This window comes from Limanda limanda, chromosome 2, assembly GCF_963576545.1.
Source record: "Limanda limanda chromosome 2, fLimLim1.1, whole genome shotgun sequence".
NCBI lineage: Eukaryota > Metazoa > Chordata > Actinopteri > Pleuronectiformes > Pleuronectidae > Limanda > Limanda limanda.
This window is the reverse complement of record NC_083637.1, coordinates 22,159,480-22,179,917: the sequence shown is the minus strand read 5'-3', so window position 1 is coordinate 22,179,917 and position 20,438 is coordinate 22,159,480. Positions and strand designations below refer to the sequence as shown.

Here is a 20,438-nt window from a genome sequence, read left to right as displayed (position 1 = left end):
TCCTCATATATTCTTATATAAGCTCCTTTTTAGGGTACTTATATACTGTATATATTCTTGGCTCCTTTTAGGTTCCTTATATATGCATGTGTTATTTTTAACAATTGTCTTTTTAACAATTAAATATGGTTCAATGAGCTTGCAGAAAAAGTCATGTCTGTCTGTGTCTATCTGTCTGTCGGTCTGCCTGTCTAACTTAACTAATGTTAACATGCCACACACAGATTTTTCACATGGAGTAGAAGTGAAGGTTTTTATTAACATTTTCTTGCTACATATTCTTTAAAGAAAAAAGTACCAAACATCATACAACAAAACAAGTAGAAAAATAGGTTCATATAGCTCCAAACTACAACATATATAGTACATTCTAACAATAAGAATCTTACATTCAAAAAATTCTGCAGATTGCAGAGTAGCTTCTTCACATAGAAATAATTTCTGCAATGCATGAATAATCGTTGTCATTCCCCTTGATACTGTGTTTGCAGTCACAGTTTAGAACCGAAGAACAGTTTAGATCCAATCTACATAGACGTGGCATTCGTCATGGTCTCCAACCAAAGGGAGAAACAATTTCAATACAAACAAATCACATGAAAAGACAGATTTGAAATCCAAAATATCAAAAAAATCAATGTCTTTCAGATAATCCAATCAATTTCTATCAAATAGTAAAAAAAACTATATTTTTTAAATAAAACTGAGAGTTTTATTTCTACATGTAAACTGTTCTGGTTCTGTAAGTGGATGGATGACTCCAGGATTTGCTGGACGATCATTTTGACAAAGAAAAAGTGCAATAAAATCCAATTTGTACAACTCCTTTTTGACACACACTTCATTTCAGGAATGTGAGACCTTACACTCACTAACAGTGTGTTGAGGCACAGGCTTATAGTTATAATAAGAACATTTTCTTTCATAAACAAACCATGATTGCAGGAAGCTGCAGGCTTATCACAGGGGTGGGTCTGTTTTTGTGATTTGTCAAAGCAGTCACTTTGGACGAGATTTCTTCGTCACACATTTAAGAATAAAAGAAGCTTCATAAGGTGGCACAGCTCATTTGCAAGCCAAGATAGATTATAAAAAAAACAGCCATAAGTGGTTTTTTCTAAATCACGTATTTTGTTTCCAAGTAAGTAACAACAGACATGAAAACCTTGCAGACGCCCAGATGGGACTTGCAGGAGGAGCCATCAGAGGCACTTCATGGGTAATTTGCATCATCAGTCAGTTGTTTCTTACTGTAACAGAATACTATTCAATACAGTACATGGAGACAAAGACATTCTGTGAAGCTCCCCTGAACAAAAAAGCCCACCCGCGCATATATCTATATCATACATTTATATAAAATGCAGTGCAAAGTGTATGCTCGTGCTTTAAACATATTTCCTTGCAGCCTCAAAACATAGACTTCATAGTCTGCTCTTGGAAAATAAATAGTCTGCATCACTTTCACTTTCAACCACTCCCAAGGGTAATACAGCTTATTTTACAACAGTGATATGTTCTTGCTGAACCGATAAGCTACTAAAATATCTTCACTTTCACTTACAGAGTTCCTGAAAAAACACTTTTAGAGGTTTTGCTTCTCTTTGCCTGCTGCAACAATGAGAACACTTTAAGTATAACCTCGAACCAAAACAGAAATGTAATCATTATCAACACACTTTTATCTATCATTGGTGATGTACATCATTATCAGTGGGGGAAAATAAGAATATAAAGAGGAATAAATGTCACACTTTGTAAGGGACGTACTGTTGGATTTATTCAGATTATTGGGTTTGAGCGATAAGGATAAGAATTGGCTTCAGTAGGATCTGACCGGCCTTGGACAGATGTGTGTTTAAGGATAGACCGTATGTAAAGATGGACGGGTTGACTGCCCCCTAAAAGTGAAACCAAAGTGTCTTAATCGCCCCCTGGTGGCAGGCTGCAATAAACGCAAAAAAATTCTGCCTCTTCCATGTTAGTGAATGGTACATGGACAAAATAAGTACACATCAAATCTATCGCTTCTCAAAAATGATTTCTGTAATTTTAGGTAGTTCTTATCACACTTATGTTTATTCCGTTGTTAAATTTAGAGGTAAGTTTTCTTAGTTAGTAATTTGATGCTATAAAAATGGAATGAAACATCATGATTGACAACTGAGACAGACTAACGATTGCTCAAGACGGCAGCGTTCATACCTGGGTTGTTTTGGCTTAATGGGCAGTGGGAGGATGTGGGGATGCTTCATCAATATTTAAATACAGTCTCTGGTTTGGAGAAATGGTTCCCGACATTTTTGTTTTGTGACCTTGGAACAGGGTCAATGTTATTTTGATTCCCACAAACAAAATGATTTGGTGTATCAGAAATAAAAGATTGACGATGACTCTAACCATGTAGCATGAGGTCAGGGAATGGTTTGATCAGTCTGAAAATCATCAAGGGGATAAAATGACACTGTATGTTGGTCATTACTTTAATTTGTCACCATGTTGTTTTCCTGTATCTTTTCATGTTGATTTTGCTGCAACACACAACAGCAAGCAGACTCTAAACTTAAATTGTTCAAAGTCTTTTCGGGAGGAATAAAAGACGGAGCTCTTTATATTTGGGATTCACTGGTCTGCTGCCCACTTCTAGAGCCCTGAACAAACAGAAATAAGACAGGTTAGAAAAATGGTAAGATAATGTACACGTGTCTGCAGTGGTGGAAGAAGTATGAGGACTCAAGTAAAAGTAGCTTTACCCTAATATAATTAATATTTAACTAAATTAAATTGTTTTTATGTGATTGTTTATGGTAAGTATCTTGTAAGATAAAAATATAGTACTCACATTATTAAAGTATGGTATTAAAAGCAAAAAGTCGCCGCAGTGAAATATTATCGTGCTAAACCTTTAATATCACAATTGTCATTGCTGCTCCCTTCATCTCGGTCAAGCGTTTTCTTTTGAATAAATTCTTCAAATATGGATATACCTCTCCATGTATGGCAGACACTGTCTTTTCTCGTCAATGTTATGTTTGCTAAGCTTTTTTAAGAATCATAGGTCCATATCATTATAGAAAATAAATAAATAAATTCTCAAATACAGCAAAAAAAAATAGAGACATACAATCCCCACACTTCTTCCGTCACACTTTGAATTTAGTGGAGAATGTATATGTTAAAATAACAGTAGATGAGTAAAAGTGATTATGCCTTGGAGGTGACAGAGTGGGTGTGGTCACCTAACACTTACTTGTGACTGAGTACTGGAGGGATTGGTACTCGTGAGGTCCGAGTATCTCTTCTTGTGTGTTGTGCAGATGCAGGAGAGGAAATGTGCGTACTCTTCTCTCACCTGCAGAGGTCAGCAAAACATCAGTGGTGGAAACAAAAGTCCACCGCTTATCTACTGTCTGATGTCATCACTCGTTTTATACTTTTTAAAAATTTGTTCTTATCTCTAACACATTTAACAGCTCCCATTTACACACACAACCACACGCACACAACTACACACAAAACCACACGCACACAACCACACACACACCACCATCACCATAACTAACCCTTATCCTAACACAGCAACATAACCTAACAATAAAACCAATTCTTGTTTATCAGAAATAATCTTATGTGTCCTACCTGCTTGGACAGCAGGCAATGCAAGATGAAGATCAACGCCCCCTGCAGGCTGTTCAGAATAGTGAAGATATATGCGGAGACCGTCCTGGTATGTACGGTGCCTTCTTGGAACAGTAAGGTCCCAAACACCCACATGAGACCCAGTATACACATCTGGGCTATAGCTGTCACTGTGAATGCTCTGCAGGGGGAAAGGGGGGGTGGATGTGGGCGGAAAGGGCAACAGATTGAAAATGAAAGAAATGATTATCATGAGATCCGACACACTGATGACTCAGTCACCACTGCAGTGTCTGGAAAAACCCCTGAAGAGTGAAAGCGAGAGAAAAGGGATTCAACAAAGTATCTACAGGACACAGACATTTCTTTATTTCCTGCCAATTGAACGTTTGTGGAAGAAAAGAAATGCTGTTTTAAAAGTGGTTTCTGGCAATGTACCTCACATGAGCTCTTTGCAGTAAGCTCTTCAGAGATGTGTTTTTCCCACAAATAGATATAAATATACCTTATTTTAAGACACAGTGAAGGCTGAGAGTATATAAAAAAGGAACCATTAGGTTTTGATTTCAGTCACTCGGAAACAGGAACTTTATCTTTCTACAACTTCACGAGGAATTGACCAACCACAGACAAATCTGACATTTAGACCCGATGCCTTTTTTTCCAATGACAGACATCTGCAGTGATCCTGAAGTGACCTGAAGTTCCTCAATCCATTCAGAGCCTCCATGCTGTTGAGGTTTTTGAGGTTTTCTTATTTGCCATTGTAATTTCTTATTTGCTGTTGGTTTTATATTTGTCGTTATGATTTGTTGTTGTGTCTTATGTTATGTTGTTGTGTTGTTGTATCCCCATTACTGAGCAGAGGAAAATGGAAATATTCCAGACGTTCGTTCCATCCATGTATTTCTCAGTTCCTCTCAAACGTAAGTTTTACATTACAGCAGCAAGGGAGGATGCACAAAAAAACACACTTTGTCTGACACAGGAAAACAAACAGAGGGTCTCACTTGATTTTGTTTAGCTTGGATAGCTCTGGGTTGAGGCTGGTGAACTTATGGGCCAGCTTCCAAACAGTGATGATGAAGAAGAAGACATTGATGACGATGATGAAGCACACAGGGCCGACGAAACTCCATATGAGGCCGTCCTCTAGAGACAGCCAGCAGCTGGTTAGAAGGAAGGGGAAAAAAACATGTGCATGATAAGGTTTTCAGAACATAACAGACAGACAACAGCAGGTCTATGTAATCCACTGATGTAATCACTTTCATACAAGCAAGATGTGCAACCACACGAGCACACACACAATTCCCTCTTTCTGTGTATCTTCTCCGGCTCTCTCACACACACTATACAGACAGTTTTTATCACCAGCGAAATTATCATTTTCTTCACAGACTCACAATTTGTCAGTGCCGTATCCTTTTGGTCTAATGATGGCAGATATGATGACGATAAGCAGGGGCATCCCGTAACCGGCCAGGAATAGGTACAGGGGTCGGATGGTGGCATTGAACACCAGGACCACCATTCGGTAGAGCTGCACGCCTTCCAGCAACATCCAGGTGAAGACTCCTAAGAACAGGTAATGGAGCATCGCTGCGACAAACCTGCAGCCGTTCTGTAAAGTAATGTGACAACATGGAGAACGACAAGATCAGAGCGGAAGGAGCACCGGATATAAAAGTGTTTGACACGGCATCTACTGCTAATGTGATAAAGACAATACTTGTCTCTGTGACTACGTTAACAGCTTTTTGTAATGACTACAAACTAATTAGATTAAAAGGTCACTGTGGAAAGAAGTGGTAGAAGTACTTAAGTATTTTACATTTTTAAATGTTTTTGTGCTCAAACATGCTGTTAGTAAAACCTATGTAATCTGTAAAAATTAAATTATATATGAATTAAATATAAGTGCAGTATAATTATAACCTAATTTAAAGTTTGAATCACACTTAAATATTAAAAATTTTTACGCAGACATAAGTCTACTTATCCATAAATCTATCTAACCTCGCCTCAGCTGCCTCACTGATCTCATCTTGTCTCAACACCTAAAGTTCTGGATGTCCTGTATCTTTCTAATGCTTTATCGAAACAGAGCTGAAGAGACGGTGTTCGGACCTTAACCACACAGATGGTGTATTTCATGCGTGAGGTTCTCAGGGTCTGCAGTACACCCATGCAATTTGGAAGTTATCTTTAGTGAGCTAACGTTCCAAAGATATTTTAATAATATCACCAAATCACTAATCAGTCAAACCAGGAATATTGACAAGATGAGATTACTCCTTTCATTCAATAAGGCACAAATTGTCACTCATGCCTGTGTCCCCTGCTTTTTAGATTACTGCAGCTCACTGTGCCTCCAACTTGTTCAACACACTGTATCTAGGGTTCTTACCACAAGTCAAAAATATGATCACATCTTACCATTGATTTTAAAATGTCATTACTCTTTGTTAAATCCCTTGCACCACTTTACTTAAGACCTTCTCACCCCCAGCTCTTTGTACCCAGGGCAAGACTCGAGACAGAGGGAGGTAGGTCGTTCACTGTTGGAGCTCAACAACCTCCCTTTGTAGATCAGACAAGCCTCCTCATTATCATCTTTGAAATCTTTATGAAGTGCCTTTTAACGAGACATTTGTTTGTTTTGTAGCTTTCTGTTATCCATTGACAAAAGTGTTCTACAAATAAAGTTTATTTATATCAAATATTCAATTAAGCACTCTAAAACTGTACTTATGTTAACTGTACAGCACTGGATAATACACAGGTATTATTTTTGGCCCATTCAGGATTCAACCTCCTTGTGATGCCCATTTTCGGATATTTAATTTTATTGTCTGAGCCTCAAGTATTTTTTCTTGTTTTTTCTTTGCCTCCAGACTATTATTTCACTGTAATGGGACATGAAGACAATTAGAGGTTTATTACAGAGTGGCTTTGATATTTATAGAACAGGAAGGTGAGTGGAGTAGGTCAACCCACAGTAAACATTTCAATTATGAACGATAGGATCAACAATCAGACTATTCCTCCACGTGATGAAGTAAATATTTGCTTTTACAAACATACCACAGGCTCAGTTTGTGAAATGCCAGCCAGGAAGATGAGGTCGGCCAGGAAGAGGCAGATACAGAGGTGCAGGTGGATGGTGGTGCGGGTCCCTTTGATGGAGCGGCAGAACATGAAGGTCAGGATGCTCAGCAACAGACACACGATGGAGATGATCAGCGCGATGTTGTTCACCAACAGGAGCCCAAAAGGTTCCTAGGGAAGAAGACATGTCAGATCCCGATGTGATTAACTAGACTCATGAGGTAATTATTCACACATTGAACAGCTGCAAATAGAAACAGGGTTTGTGAGAGTGATGTCATGATTATCTTCCTGTGTTCAGCTTTTGAAAGACTTTTGATTTCTATTTGGACCTGTGCAGTAAATTTTTTTAAGGACTTCTGATGTGTTTGGAACTTTTTCTAGACTGTTTGATTTCTTTGTTAATCTTCTGTTTATGGCCAGCGTAAATGTGAGGTGGTTTGCACTGTCACTTCCCACAGTCCAAAGGCCTGCATATTGCATTAATGATTCATTGGACTCTCTATATTGACTGAAGGTGTGTCATTTGGTTTGTCCCTGTTTGTCCGGCAGCGACCTGTAAGTCCTGCCAAATGTCAGCTGTGGTTGGCTCTAACTCTCTTCCTGACCCTGAAAGGACAAGCGGTATAGAAAAAAGGATGGATGAATCTTTTGTTGGACTCTCGTTGTGCTGATGGACTTTTTGTTGTCTTTTTGTGTCTTGGCTTTTGGAAGTATGTCTCAGTTATTTTGCACATTAATAGGGATTTCCTGTTTTTTTCCTAGTGTCTGTGTTTCCTTTTGCTCAGTACGCGTTCATCTTGTCAGTTTCTCTGTCAGTGTTTTCGCTGTGTAAGTCAAATTAAAGATTCTTAGTCTTAGTTTCATAAGTCATATCTGCATTTAGGTCCACACCTGATTCTGGACTGGACAAGTCATCAGTGTTTCACACAGCAATTTAGCCCAGTTTTACCTCTGCCAGGCTGATTTTGATTGGAGTTTGTTTGCTAACACCATTGCACAGAAACTACCAGACAGATTATTACAAAACTTCGTGGAAGGATGTTGTATGGGTCAGGGAAGAACCCATTAAGCTTTGGTGTAGATCAGGATCAGGAGGCCGATCCAGGTATCTTTTTCTTTGCCTTTTACATGTGCCATTTATTGACCTTTTCACATATTTTCCAAGGCACAATTCAGTGATCTTGATGAAAAGAATGGGCACATTTAGGGACTGATATCTATGAGTGTGTTCAATTTGGTGCAGCTTGATTGAATTCAAGTAGACTGTTGGGCCTTGATGGTGGTAATGCGCTTTACTAAGTGCCATTCTTGTTGAAGAGGTTTTCAAAACATTGGTTTGTGTCTGCTTTACCTCAATGGGGTACAGGGCCATGAGCACAGCAAAGCTACTCAGATGTTCACATGTACACACAGTGTGTGTGGCGTTGGAGTGATGTTGATAGCAGCCATCTGTGGACCAGGTCTCTCTCTCAGTCCAGTAAGCACAGATGTACCTCTCCTCAGGGGACTCCTCTGCGTCCTACACACACAACACAACAAATATGTTTGTTTTATTCAGACCCTCCTATTTTATTGTTGTTTTAAAAAAGTAAGACTGATAGAAGAAGGGTTACACATAAAAAACTGGGACAAGTGGAGCTACCTTTAAATGTCTGAGTGTGATGTTGACAGAGCGGCTCAGATTCTGTGTGGAGGGATTAGAGACCACGACAGACACGACTCTGGAGAAGATCTGGAAGGACGGATCCACGCCATCCTTTTCACGTCCTTTGAGCTCCTCAAAAGAACGGTTCCCTGAGATCTTCAGATTCTTATAGGTCAGCAGTGCAGCCATGGCGAAGCCTGAGAACATCAAAAACAAAAAAATGGAATTTCATAGACATGGAAGTCGTGACTTATTGTCAGAAAGGTAGACGAGACTAAACAAGAGAAGAAGAGTCTACCAGGGTACGTTCCCGTCCCAGATGCTGTTTCCCAGTCGGTTTCGAGTGTTGCGTTCTCATTAGTCAAATGGATCGCTCCAGTGGGTCGCGTGCTTCCCCTTCGAACAGCAATCTGTGCATCTGTTCCATCAAACAACTCATTACAAATAAACCTGCACAGAGGAAACTAGCTTCCAGAAATGTTTACACTTTCATTCATTCATTTATCATTAAAGGTGGTGGCCCGTGTGATTTGACTCGTTCTATGCGGAGCTGTGCTGATGGAGACTGTTACCTGTCTCATTGGTTTGTATCTTGGTGTGGTTTCCTTTGAGCTGAGGACCGATGAACATGATGGAGTTTTCCACTGTGCCGAGCAACAAACTCACATCCTCAGCGGTGTCTGGACGACCGGGGGACAGGACGGCCTCGGTTGCTGTGAAAAGTTTCTGTTGCAGCACAAAGGAGAGGTGGTGGTGTGGGAATATTGCATGTATTTGTGTGTATGTGTGTGTATGTGTTTGTATCTGATTTACTGACCTCCAGTAGCGTCTCTCCGTCAAACTTCTCTCCACCGGCAGCACTTGGACTGGACAGAGCCAAGCAGCTGTTTCTCATCATGGACAAAATATTTGCCAAGCCTCGGGGCGACTGAGAGAGATGGAGAGAATAATAAGAACCTTCAACCCTATAATAAACCTCATGCACTAAACCCTACAGGGCCACAGTGTGGGCTAACTAATATTCAATAAAAGGAATGCTGATTAGCAGGACACTTGACCTATGGGATGCTGGACTATAGCTAACCCCTGCATTTAGAGTTGCCTAAAGGAGGACGAACACAAGAATAAATCCGGTATAAAACCATTCTTTTTACATCATGCCAATTGCAGCTTACCTGTGTAGGTCCACTATCAGCACTGAAGCCATCACATTTAAGCTCTGGAAATAAGGAAACATCACATCAAAACCTGTGAGTTTGAAGCTTCATCACAGTATGTACAGAAAGCAGAGGAGTGTTGATACCATTCCTGTTGTCTTGTTAAGCATAAACCACAGAGTATTGGGACTCAGATAATTCACCATGAAATGCAGTGTAAAGGCAGAGCAAGCATTCACAGCAATGAGGAAACTGTCTTAAGAATCTTATACAAGGAGGATGAACAGGTAGAGGAACAGTGTCGCCTACACGAACCTGAACACGGCGTCCTTTTGTTGCCGTAGTTGCTGTATCCCTGTTGACACTTGCACCAGTAACTCAATTCATCGTTCTGACACGTGCCGTTCTCTCCGCAGATGTTGATTTTAGATTCCTCACATCTATTTATTTCTGTGAAAGGAAAATAGAAACAGTTCTGAATATAACATGTATGGCTTTGGTCCATAATTGAACAAACATCAAAGTATCTGAAGGACGTTGGTGACATTAGGATCTTTCTTTCATGTTAATCAAAACCTGCAATTCAAACTGGCACGAAGAAGGTGATGTCTTTGTGGTTGAGAACCTTTTTAGCTAAATCTTGATTGAAAAAAAATAATGCAGGACATTTCCAAAAATCAGCTCCGGGCAGATAGATTCTTGAAGAATTGGGCTAGTTTCCGTGATGTTTTGGCATAATTTCTGGCTAGTGGGAATTGCAAATTGACATGTGTGGACCATCTTAATATACAGTCTATGGTATAGCAACACAAAACTGTGAATACTCACCTCTGCACTTTTCTGTGCCATTGGGGCTGAAGTAACCAGATTGGCAGGTGCAGTTGTAGGACCCAATCAGGTTAGAACAGTGACCAGCACGGCCGCAGCGTCCACCTTCAGCGGTACACTCGTTGATATCTTACAGAATGAAGATGGTGTTAACAATGAGTTTAGAGAAGCAATCACTGGATGCACACACACACATAGACACACACACAACACACACCTCGGCACTGTCCAGTCGTCACTGTGAAGTTAATGGTCCCAGCAATGTTCCTGAAGCCAGGTAAGCACACACAGTAGTAAGTGCCATTGGTGTTATAGCACTTTGCGCCTTTTCCACATTGTTCTGGGTCTTCGTTACACTCATCAACATCTATAGATTTGAATACGAAAACAGGAAGCAGAGAGGACAATACATCAGAAAATATGATATTTTAAGCAATCTCTCTTATCAGCATTGTTTCTTCTCCTCCTCTGTACACCATGATAACCAGTCCCAAGTTACAGCACTGCATTCGGGGCAAGGAATTTGTTTTTCTTTTAGCTGCTTGCTTTTGAATTGTGCTGATCTAGGACTTTAAACCTCCTCTACTGATGTTTTCATTGTAAATTGCCCTGGAAACGAGCATTGCTTCAATGCCTAAAAATGGAAATAACCAAGTTGAGTGCCATCAAAAACATTTGTTTTCCTGGTTTACTCCGGTGACAGAGGGGGTGGTTAAAATCAGAGGTCATGGCAGATTATTACCAACACAATCACGCCCTTCGTTGGTGATGAAACCCTTCCCACATTTAGAGAAACAGTTCCCCAGCATACACATCAAGCCTGCAGGGAAAGAGAGAAAGGCCAGTTAGTTTCATTTTAGAGTTGAGGGAAACGCTGATAAGGATGAGGGTGAAATGGTAGTTAACATATGTCCTAAGGGAGGTTTGAAAAGGACACTTCTATTTGATGAGAACAGGCCTTCGGAGAAGACCTTGAGTTGGCCACTTTGTAAAAAACTGCACACTTCCTCATATTCTCCCATGCATATCAAACTGTCTGTACACACCCCGGTTTTAACATCAAAATATTACAAAACATCCTGAGAGTCCTTCATGGACAACGAGAGATCACCTTGGTCACCATGGGGCTTCCAAGAATCACCCTTTACATCATCAGCCCCTGAAGGATGGAAAAATGGCTCCGAAAATATTTGTAGTTTTTTACCCAAGGAGGACAGCGGTGGTCACCTCGGATTTACAGCAACTACTGTGTTTCTAAGAGTCACAACAACATAAACAACACATCTTACAACAAGCATATTCCACTTCTCAACCACTGGTCCTTGTGCTCAGTATGTTCACAACACTCGACACCGCTAAACACCTCTTTGTTGAGGTGTTTCTAATTAACAGCATGATTGTGGATTGAGTTATCAGAGAAGTTTCAATAAACTTTTGATGCTTTAGCAAATGTTTTTACCCTCAGTTTAGGCAGTACTGGCTTTTTCTTAATCAGGAGCCATGAAGGGGCCTCAATTTATCTATAGGAGACAATTATATCCGACATCCATGCAAAAAAATTGAAGGTGCACATTTAAGTAAAGCTACTAAAGGTAAGTGAGTACTTTTTTTTTAATTACTGACAGGACAGGGGCATTTCAGGGGCCCCCTGACTCTGCCCCTGAGTCACTGCTGGAATTTAACATGTTGCCAAATGCACTTGTTTGTGTGTCTGTGCTGTGACACGACCGACAGTCTCTCTCTCTCTCTCTCTCTCTCTCTCTCTCTCTCTCTCTCTCTCTCTCTCTCTCTCTCTCTCTCTCTCTCTCTCTCCCTCTCTCTCTCTCTCTCTCTCTCTCGCCTCCCGCCACATATGGTGTAAGTAGCATAATACACCCAGCTCCCTCCCTGGGGATCGAACACAATAAGCCCTCTGTTGCTGTGTGATGAGGCCGGAGCTCCCACAGTAACACCACTTTACCAAAACCAGACAGAGTGACTGTGTAAATCGGTGTGATTGAATCCAACCTTATGACCCCACAACTGCAGGCAGACACAAGGCCTGACTTCATGTGACGTTTCATTAATCAGCGCACACAGTGGTTAATAAGAATAGTTTGTCTCTCACAGAAACCGTCTCCTCTGACTCTGTGCGAGCTGTATACGCTGCACTTCTCTCGGTCTGGCCGTCTTCCTGTTGCTTTACATTCGGGCCTGACAGAAAGCAAAGGTTTATAAACTCACTTCTCCCTCTGTGATCTCCAAAAAGTGATTCATGCTTTTATTACACCTCGGCTGGATTTCTGTGAAGCTGTGTTTACATGATCGCTCACTCTCAGGGTGTTCAGAAGGCAGCTGCCAGACTCTTGACCAAATCACGTACGCAAGATCTTAACTCCCATATATCAGCTTCCCTTCGTTGGCTGTCTGCATGTTTAAAAATTAATTTTAAAATATTGCTTTTGACCTTCATGGGACTAAGGTTTGGCACCAAGCTACTTGACTGAGCTTCTAAATCATTCCTCACCAATATATAATGATGAGGCCCTGTTAGACTCGGTAAAGACTGACCAAAGGTGACAGGGATGAATAGTTTAACTGAGGAACTCGGAACTAAAACTTCCCTATTTTTAAATCATCTCTCAAAACCTACTTTTACCAAACGGCTTTTACTTGATTGTTTTGAACTATGCTTTATTGTTCTTTTAGCCTGTTCTTTTGCCACAACTTTTGTTAGTTTATTTCTTGTCTTTGATTCTAGAAATTGTATCAGGCTTTATAATAAGCTGTCTCTGATTTTGAATATTTTATTATTATTAAATCCTTACGTTATTATTCTAATTGTCTTTAATGTTTTGTAATGAAGTACAGTGTTGTATTGTAATGATGATAACTATTATTATTATTAATACCCTGATCAGAAATTAAGGTAATTTTTCGAGTCTGTTGATCTTTGAAAAAACGGTTCAGAAAAACAATATTTCCTCTTTAGTTGGATAATTATTTTATTACTTCAACATTATTATATATAATTATGTTGATGTTTTTTCTTAACTTAAAAACTTTATTGATCAGTAAGTATATAATAAATATTTCATAGATTTATTGTAAAAACCTAGATCACAAGCAGCTATAGTCAAACAAAATCTTTGGATTTAAAAACACTCCTTCAGACTTATGTGACATTGTTGTGCTGAACGATTTTTGGGCTATAATTGACTTCTGACCTTTGGTAATTGATTATCCACACAGTATGTTGTGTTGTAATCGCATACTGTGCTTCCTGTATAGGACAAATCCAATAATGTATTATGTAATACTGTAGCAACCAGTTGCCTATTTACACATCTAGAAGTTGCATATTGACTCTGTTGCTACAAACATAAACTAAACAGTTTGACCCAGAAATTATGTTTTAGCTGTGATCAGGAAACCAAACTGGGGCATGGTGATGCCCTCAAATCCTTTGTTTAGGTTTGTGGTTTGTTTAAAGAAGGTTCATGTGTTCGTCTTGTGTTGACTCTGACGCCATCAGACCTTGTTGCGGATCAAGACTCCATGTTTGTTTGACTCTGACTGACCTGGTCAGTGAAGCATCAAGGGTTCTTACACTACAGCAACCACCCTGACCTCCACCCACACTTCACCACTGTAATCACTGCTGCACAGCGCTCAGTGTCTGACAGCGTCAACATCACTCATGCTGCCCAGGTGAAGTATAATCCACTTTTTGTCTCCATCCATCCACTATCTATTCATCACTTTAATGGTAGGAGAGGGGATGCAGCCAATTCCAGCTGTCACTGTGTGAGAGGAAGGACTAAAGAGACACAAACATTTACACTTACACTCACACATTTGGTCAATCTAGAGTCCTAAGATCAATTTACATGCCCTTGTACCGTGGGATGAAGCCACACAGACACATGGTGAACAAGCCAACTCCACACAGAACCAGGATTCAAAACAAGAACTTAAGCTTATTCAAAAGCCAGAAATGCAGAAATGCGGGCTCTTCTCATGGGACACATTATGTCTGCTTGAAAAAAGTAGAAGTACATCATCTGAAGTCTTACACAACGTCTATGCTTCCCTGTACTTTTCTGAAACCATCCCGCCCACACACACACACACACACACACACACACACACACACACACACACACACACACACACACACACTCTCTACTTTCATTTAGACACTTACCGAGAATGAGTAGCTCCTTATTCCCAACCCCCATGTCAAAGTGTGTCCCACACAGATGACAACTTTGGCAGAACAATGTATCAAATTCTTGATGTCCTGTGATTAAAGTATTAGGTCTTCTCACAAAAAACTCCAGAGAGATATGAGGTTTTTCAGACGCTGTTGTCCAAGAGCGGCAGAATCCACAAGTATGAATCAAAAGTATGAAAGAGTTGAAAAATAATAATGAAAAAGATTATTCCTGGTTGTAGAGGTTATATTTAAATAATATGTGTGGCTGAAAAAATAACAGGAACCCTTCGGCAGAATTCTTCCTCTCTGATTTAGATTCAGACTCTCAGTCTGAGCACACCCTGCTCCCCCCCCCCCCCCCCTCTCTCTCTCTCTCTCTCTTTCTCTCTCTCTCTCTCTCTCTCTCTCTCTCTCTCTCTCTCTGTTTCCCTCCCCTTTGCTTATAAGTGTAGCCTTGACTCCCTCTCAGTGCTCTTTCTTGCTCTTTCCCCTCACTCCATATCTTTTTCCATGTGGTTCTCACAGTGGCACCGTATCACATTGCCCCGCACAAACCCCTCCTCTGTCTACACCACCGTCTCTCCACTTCTCCCCCCTCTACGCTCCACTGTGGCCTCTATTTCAGGAGCTATTCACGACACTCTCATGAGAGACAGAGAAAGAGAGGAGGGGGGGGGAACAGAGATTGAAGAGAAGCCGGTGACTAACACTCCAAACAGCTGCTGCTTTACTTGAGTTTTGCCAGTAATCGTATATCCGTTCCCCTATATACTCCCCCGATTTCTTACTCCACCCAATCTGTCTACTCCTTTTTCTCTTCTTTTCTCAGTATTCAGCCTTTCACCCAGTACTAGTGACTATCCATTCTGCATGTACTCACAGGCAGAGGACGGAAGCAGGATAAACAAAGCTCTTTTACTGGCATCAAGCACCGGGCTGAAGCTTCTCATTCTCATTCTCATTACATCAAGATAAAGATTCATAATGACTCAGCGAGCATAGTCCGTTCATGGACGTGTAAAAAAGCTAGAAAGTATGTGAAGACAGAGCAGGTCGTTTTTATTGTGAATCCACTACATTCTGCAAGTCAATGTTAGTTAAACATAACTTTTTTACATTACATTTTTATTTAGCTGACGCTTTTATCCAAAGCGAACTTACAATAAGTACAATCAACCACAAGGGTACAAACCCAGAACAACAAGAGTGAAGAAAGTGCAATTTCTTTGAAAAAGCAAAACTACAAAGTGCTATAAGTAAGTGCCATTTAAGTGCTACTAAATTGTTAGTTTTAACATTTTATTGAAGGTATAGTTGGAGGAGGTGTGTTTTTAGTTTGCGGCGGAAGCTGTGTGAACTTTCTGCTATCCGGATGTCCATGGGGAGCTCATTCCACCATTTAGGAGCCAGGACAGAAAACAGTCGTGATTTTGATTGAGTGTTTAGCTCGCAGTGAGGGAGCAACAAGCTGATTGGCCGAAGCAGGGCGGAGTGAACGGGCTGGGGTGTAACGTTTGACCATGTCCTGGATGTAGACTGGACCTGATACGTTTGCAGCAAGTACTAATGTTTTGAAAACCCCCCCGTCCCGCTCAGTAACTGTTGATACGTCTGTCAGACATCAATTAAGTTTGATTTCAGACAAGCACTAGCTCCGGTTATTCTCCTAAAGTTATCCGGAGTGGCTGTATGTGAGAAAACAATAACAGTCTGAATCAGTTGCTCCAGGACGTTCTCCGGAGTTTTTACCGTCAGTCTGGATAATGTCCGCGTGAGACCATGATGTGAGAATACAGGATATGTGCCGTAGATTTCACCATGAGTGGGCGTATGAATGACATTTTTCACACACGCATCCATATCCATGACGTGGTACTTGCTGACATGTCATAAGAAGTTAATATTACACCGCTGTCATCCATGGTGTCTACACTCAGCTTTAGTGACTGACCAACAGACAGAGTAACCAACGGATGACCGTTATCAGAGAGTTAAGTTGGACATAATGAGAGGCTAGAAACTCTAACACCTGACTTCCCCTGACTCTACCTCACGAATGAAGGAATCAAAATATCAGATTTTTTAGTGAAACTGTTTACAAAAGGTATTAGTATCTATAGCTGCTATCAGACGTGCAATAGACTCTGTATAGTCTCTTGAAATTATGCAGAAGGGCTGTTTGTGAGAACGCACTAAATGGCTGAGTCAATTGCCCTGGAGATTTTCCTCCCTGTCCATGTTTCAAACACGTTCATATGCAAGAGTGAAAAAGCCAAAATGATTACATCTATCAGGGAGGAAAAAGAGGAACCAAGCACGTAGATGACGCAGACGAATATGTCAACTTAGAGAGGTTCCAGAGGCTTTGACGATCAGTGTGCTTTGTATTCAAGCTTGGCCCTTAGAATTTAAAAAAATATATATTTTCTTTGGACTTATGATTGAACCAGGTGAGTTTAATGCTGGTCCAAGCTCCAGAAATTCTCCAATTGGGAGTCACACGAGGGAATGAATGGGGCTTCAGGTAACAAAGGCTTAAAGAGCTCATCATTACACACTCATATTTCCACATAACTTGGTTTCACATTGCAGAAGAAAGGACTTTTAAGGACTAAATGACAATGATAACGAAACGATATCTTGGTTAACTGACTGACGTGTCACTTCCCAAATCCAGTGAAGAGCAGAACACAGCTGCTGTGATTCAAATATGACATAGAGCACTTTTCTTTAAAGTCAGAAAGGTCCTTCACAGAAGAAAATCCAGGATCAGTTGACATAAGGTGCAGAAATATTACAATTGATGTGTTAATGAACATGTCTTTTTTAATGTCACATGTTAATACCAAGAAGACTAATGCAGCAGGTCAATGCTATGCTCTTGGCCTTCTGTTATACATAACATTCCCTTACTACTGCAGGTATAGTGAGCCACATTGCTTGGCATGCAGCCGGAGTGAGAGCACATAAACACTAACACATTTGCACTTGGGTTTTGGAAAATGCTGATTACTAGCTAGCACTCTGTTTAAATACAGAGTGCTGCTCTTACAACCCCTCCGCATGCACATTAACAAACAAAAAGGTCAGATGACACATCCCAGCACGGCTGACCTCCAAAAAAAGGAGAAATACCGCAGCTGTGAAAGAGAGGACACTGCAATCCAGATGGGAGAAGGATAAACCAAAGAAGTTAGGGAACTGAGAGTAGGAAGACAGTGAACATAACAAACGTGATCTAAGTGTAGATAAAGGTCAGTTGTGAAGCACTAAAAGCCACAAGTCTGAAGCACAGATGTTGGCAATGCTCAGAGATCAGATGCTCTTGTTGCAAACTGCAGGGATTGATGCAGAGCTTCACAGCAGTTGCACAACATACCCTGCTGTATCCGCTGCACACAGCATCAGCACTTTCCACCACAGGCCGATGCTCTATCATCAGATGTCATCTCATGCACGGTGAGAGAAACTCAAGCTGATTCGACCTCTTCTCCTCCCCTCAGTCTCTCATCGTCTCTCTGTCGGGGGGTTTTCCTAAGTACAGACTTGACTCTGTTGCAGTTTTTCATCATATTCTTGCAGACAGAGCAGAAGGCCAGACGCACAGAGACGAATGGGCAGACGCATGGAGACAGAGCAATCACAAATTGCTTGAAGGCAGGAAGAGGATGCTTCATCGTCTGCAATAAACAAAAAGCTAAATAAAAGCAGACACAGCCTGTTAACAAGGCTCTGGTGTGAGTGTGTGTGTGTGTGTGTGTGTGTGTGTGTGTGTGTGTGTGTGTGTGTGTGTGTGTGTGTGTGTGTGTGTGTGTGTGTGTGTGTTTGTGTGCGTGTGTGTGTGTGTGTGTGTGTGTGTGTGTGTGTGTGTGTGTGTGTGTGTGTGTGTGTGTGTGTGTGCCTTACTTGTGTTTGTTATGTCTTTGGGACCTTTTTCAGCCACAAACAGTGACCTTGTCAGGACCAGTTGACTTCATGGGGACCAGCACCTGGTCCTGATGGGTCAAAACATGGGTTAGGCTTGAATTGGTCATGGCTAAGACTGGGGAAAAGGTTTTGGTAAGGCTGTCCACAATGAATTGAAGTCAATCTCCTAACAAGGACAGCCGTGCAAACTTGTGTGTTTTTGGATGTTGTTTATCCATCAACTCTTATTGTTTGTTAATGTCTGCCTCTCAGTGAGTGTTTGGTTTCTAGAACCAACTGTAACTTTATCGGCAGCCGAACCACTTGGTGTGTTTGTATGTGTTTATGCTCTGATGTTGACAGCCACTGAACATTTATCCCCACACACATTTAATGAACGTCAGTCCACTGTGACCGACAGTCTTAACCCAAAAGGGGAAATGACGTGGGAAAAATGTGATCCTTCAGAAGAGGAATGTCATTTATACAAGACTTACAAGTTATGAGGAAGCTGTAAGGCATCACTTGACCTTCTGCTTGGGAACCTGCATGCATTCATCAAATCAAATTAAGGTTATTCTTAAATCAAATTTAAAACATGCAAAGTTGACCGCAGTACTGTACAACAAAATACCAATAGAATTAGAGGAGATTTCAAACTAACTCAATGAATAGTGAAAGCCACCTAATAAGCTCAAGATGAATTTGCAAAGCAAGTAAGACTGTGTCAAGGGCTCATTGTTGTGGTCATGAGAGTTTGACGCATTATCATTCGATGACTGATTTGATAAAAATGGTCTAAACCCACGTACAGAGGATTGAGTTCTCCCTGACTCTCTCTGCCACACTCATGCTTTGTCCTACTAAATACACCTAAAACGTCCACAAGAACATTTTGAAAGGGGGGGTTCTTGATCAACAGACAGGTGTTGGTACCAACATGCCAGGCAAAGGACAGGACAACCTCTTGGGACTTCAGAATAGGTCTTTATGCAAGTAAGCAAGTACTTGCTTTTAAATTTACATTAAATTTAAAAGTAAAGGTACTTGGCCTCTTCTGAGTACATTTTAGGTGTTTCTTCACCAGTGATGCTGAAGTAACACTTGCTTTCATCTGAGAAGGTGGAGTGTAATACTACCTGTCCGCCCTGAATGGATCAGTGCGATCTAGAAATGTAGTGGAGTAAGAAGTACAGATATTTGCTGATTAATGTAACGGAATAAAAGTGAAAGGTACCCGAAAGTACAGATACATGAAAACTGTACTTACGTACAGTAATGAAGTAAATGTACCTTGTGACATCCCACCAGTGGTGGATGGAAACTACAGATGGGAATGATGAGGACATTCTGGATTAAATTATGATTACTTAGTCAAATTATATGTTTAAATAAATTTACACATTTACATCATGATCTACACATATTTGTATTGTACTGAATGTTTCTGCAGAATCAAATATTTATCAATTTTTGTCGACTTTTCAAACATTTATATCATGAGAAGGGTTGCAAAGGGGCGGAAAGTTTCCGGTAAATTTCCGGAAACTTTCCGGAAACTTTCCATGGGAAGTTTAGCTCGGGAATTTTGGGAATTTTGAAAAAAAAAAAAAAATCATTCAAAACTCTATTTTAAAGATGAACCCTCCACTGTGCATTCTTCCATCACATGCACAGATAATTCCTAGCATCCTGCACACTACAGCACTATTGAGACCTGCTGTAGTGTGCAGGACTAGTCAGGTAAGTTTCCATGATATTACTGGGGAAAATATATTAGCATGCTGATTGAGGATTGTTCATCTGTTCATCTAGCCTATTTCCATTCATTTATCCATCAATTGTAAAATATGTTTACAGACGATTCCAATTGTTTGGCTAACTATTTATATCTCTGGCATTGCATTAGTGTTTTTTTACAAACTTTTTTCTCATCTTATTCTACAGAACA

General features: G+C 40.5%; 1 protein-coding gene across 2 annotated transcripts; it reads right to left on the bottom strand.

Annotated features, from left to right (window-relative positions):
• Positions 1-239: 239 nt before the first annotated feature.
• Positions 240-18,560, bottom strand: LOC133018093 (adhesion G protein-coupled receptor E5). 2 transcript variants are annotated; one of them, XM_061084408.1, is made up of 17 exons: positions 18,488-18,560; positions 11,126-11,203; positions 10,601-10,750; positions 10,384-10,512; positions 9,871-10,005; positions 9,574-9,617; positions 9,216-9,326; positions 8,971-9,124; positions 8,697-8,816; positions 8,396-8,595; positions 8,105-8,272; positions 6,727-6,921; positions 5,046-5,263; positions 4,650-4,808; positions 3,640-3,820; positions 3,251-3,352; positions 240-2,651 (listed from the first exon to the last, which is right to left on the bottom strand). In XM_061084408.1, exons 2-17 carry the CDS (start codon positions 11,196-11,198, stop codon positions 2,610-2,612), a joined length of 2,181 nt encoding a protein of 726 aa, XP_060940391.1. In that variant the 5' UTR covers positions 11,199-11,203; positions 18,488-18,560; the 3' UTR covers positions 240-2,609. The 2 variants fall into 2 exon arrangements, with proteins under 2 accessions (XP_060940391.1, XP_060940383.1); XM_061084400.1 differs by lacking the exon at positions 18,488-18,560 and adding an exon at positions 14,570-14,931.
• Positions 18,561-20,438: the final 1,878 nt, after the last annotated feature.

Bases quoted from the DNA above. Each gene is read 5' to 3' on its own strand.
- LOC133018093 (XM_061084400.1), bottom strand. From the start codon at position 14,603: ATGGGGGTTGGGAATAAGGAGCTACTCATTCTCG. The intron at 9,327-9,573 runs GTAAGCTGCAAT...CATCTCTCTCAG, and splicing joins CTGATAGTGGACCTACACAG to TCGCCCCGAGGCTTGGCAAA. The intron at 5,264-6,726 runs GTATGTTTGTAA...ATTACTTTACAG, and splicing joins TTTCACAAACTGAGCCTGTG to AACGGCTGCAGGTTTGTCGC.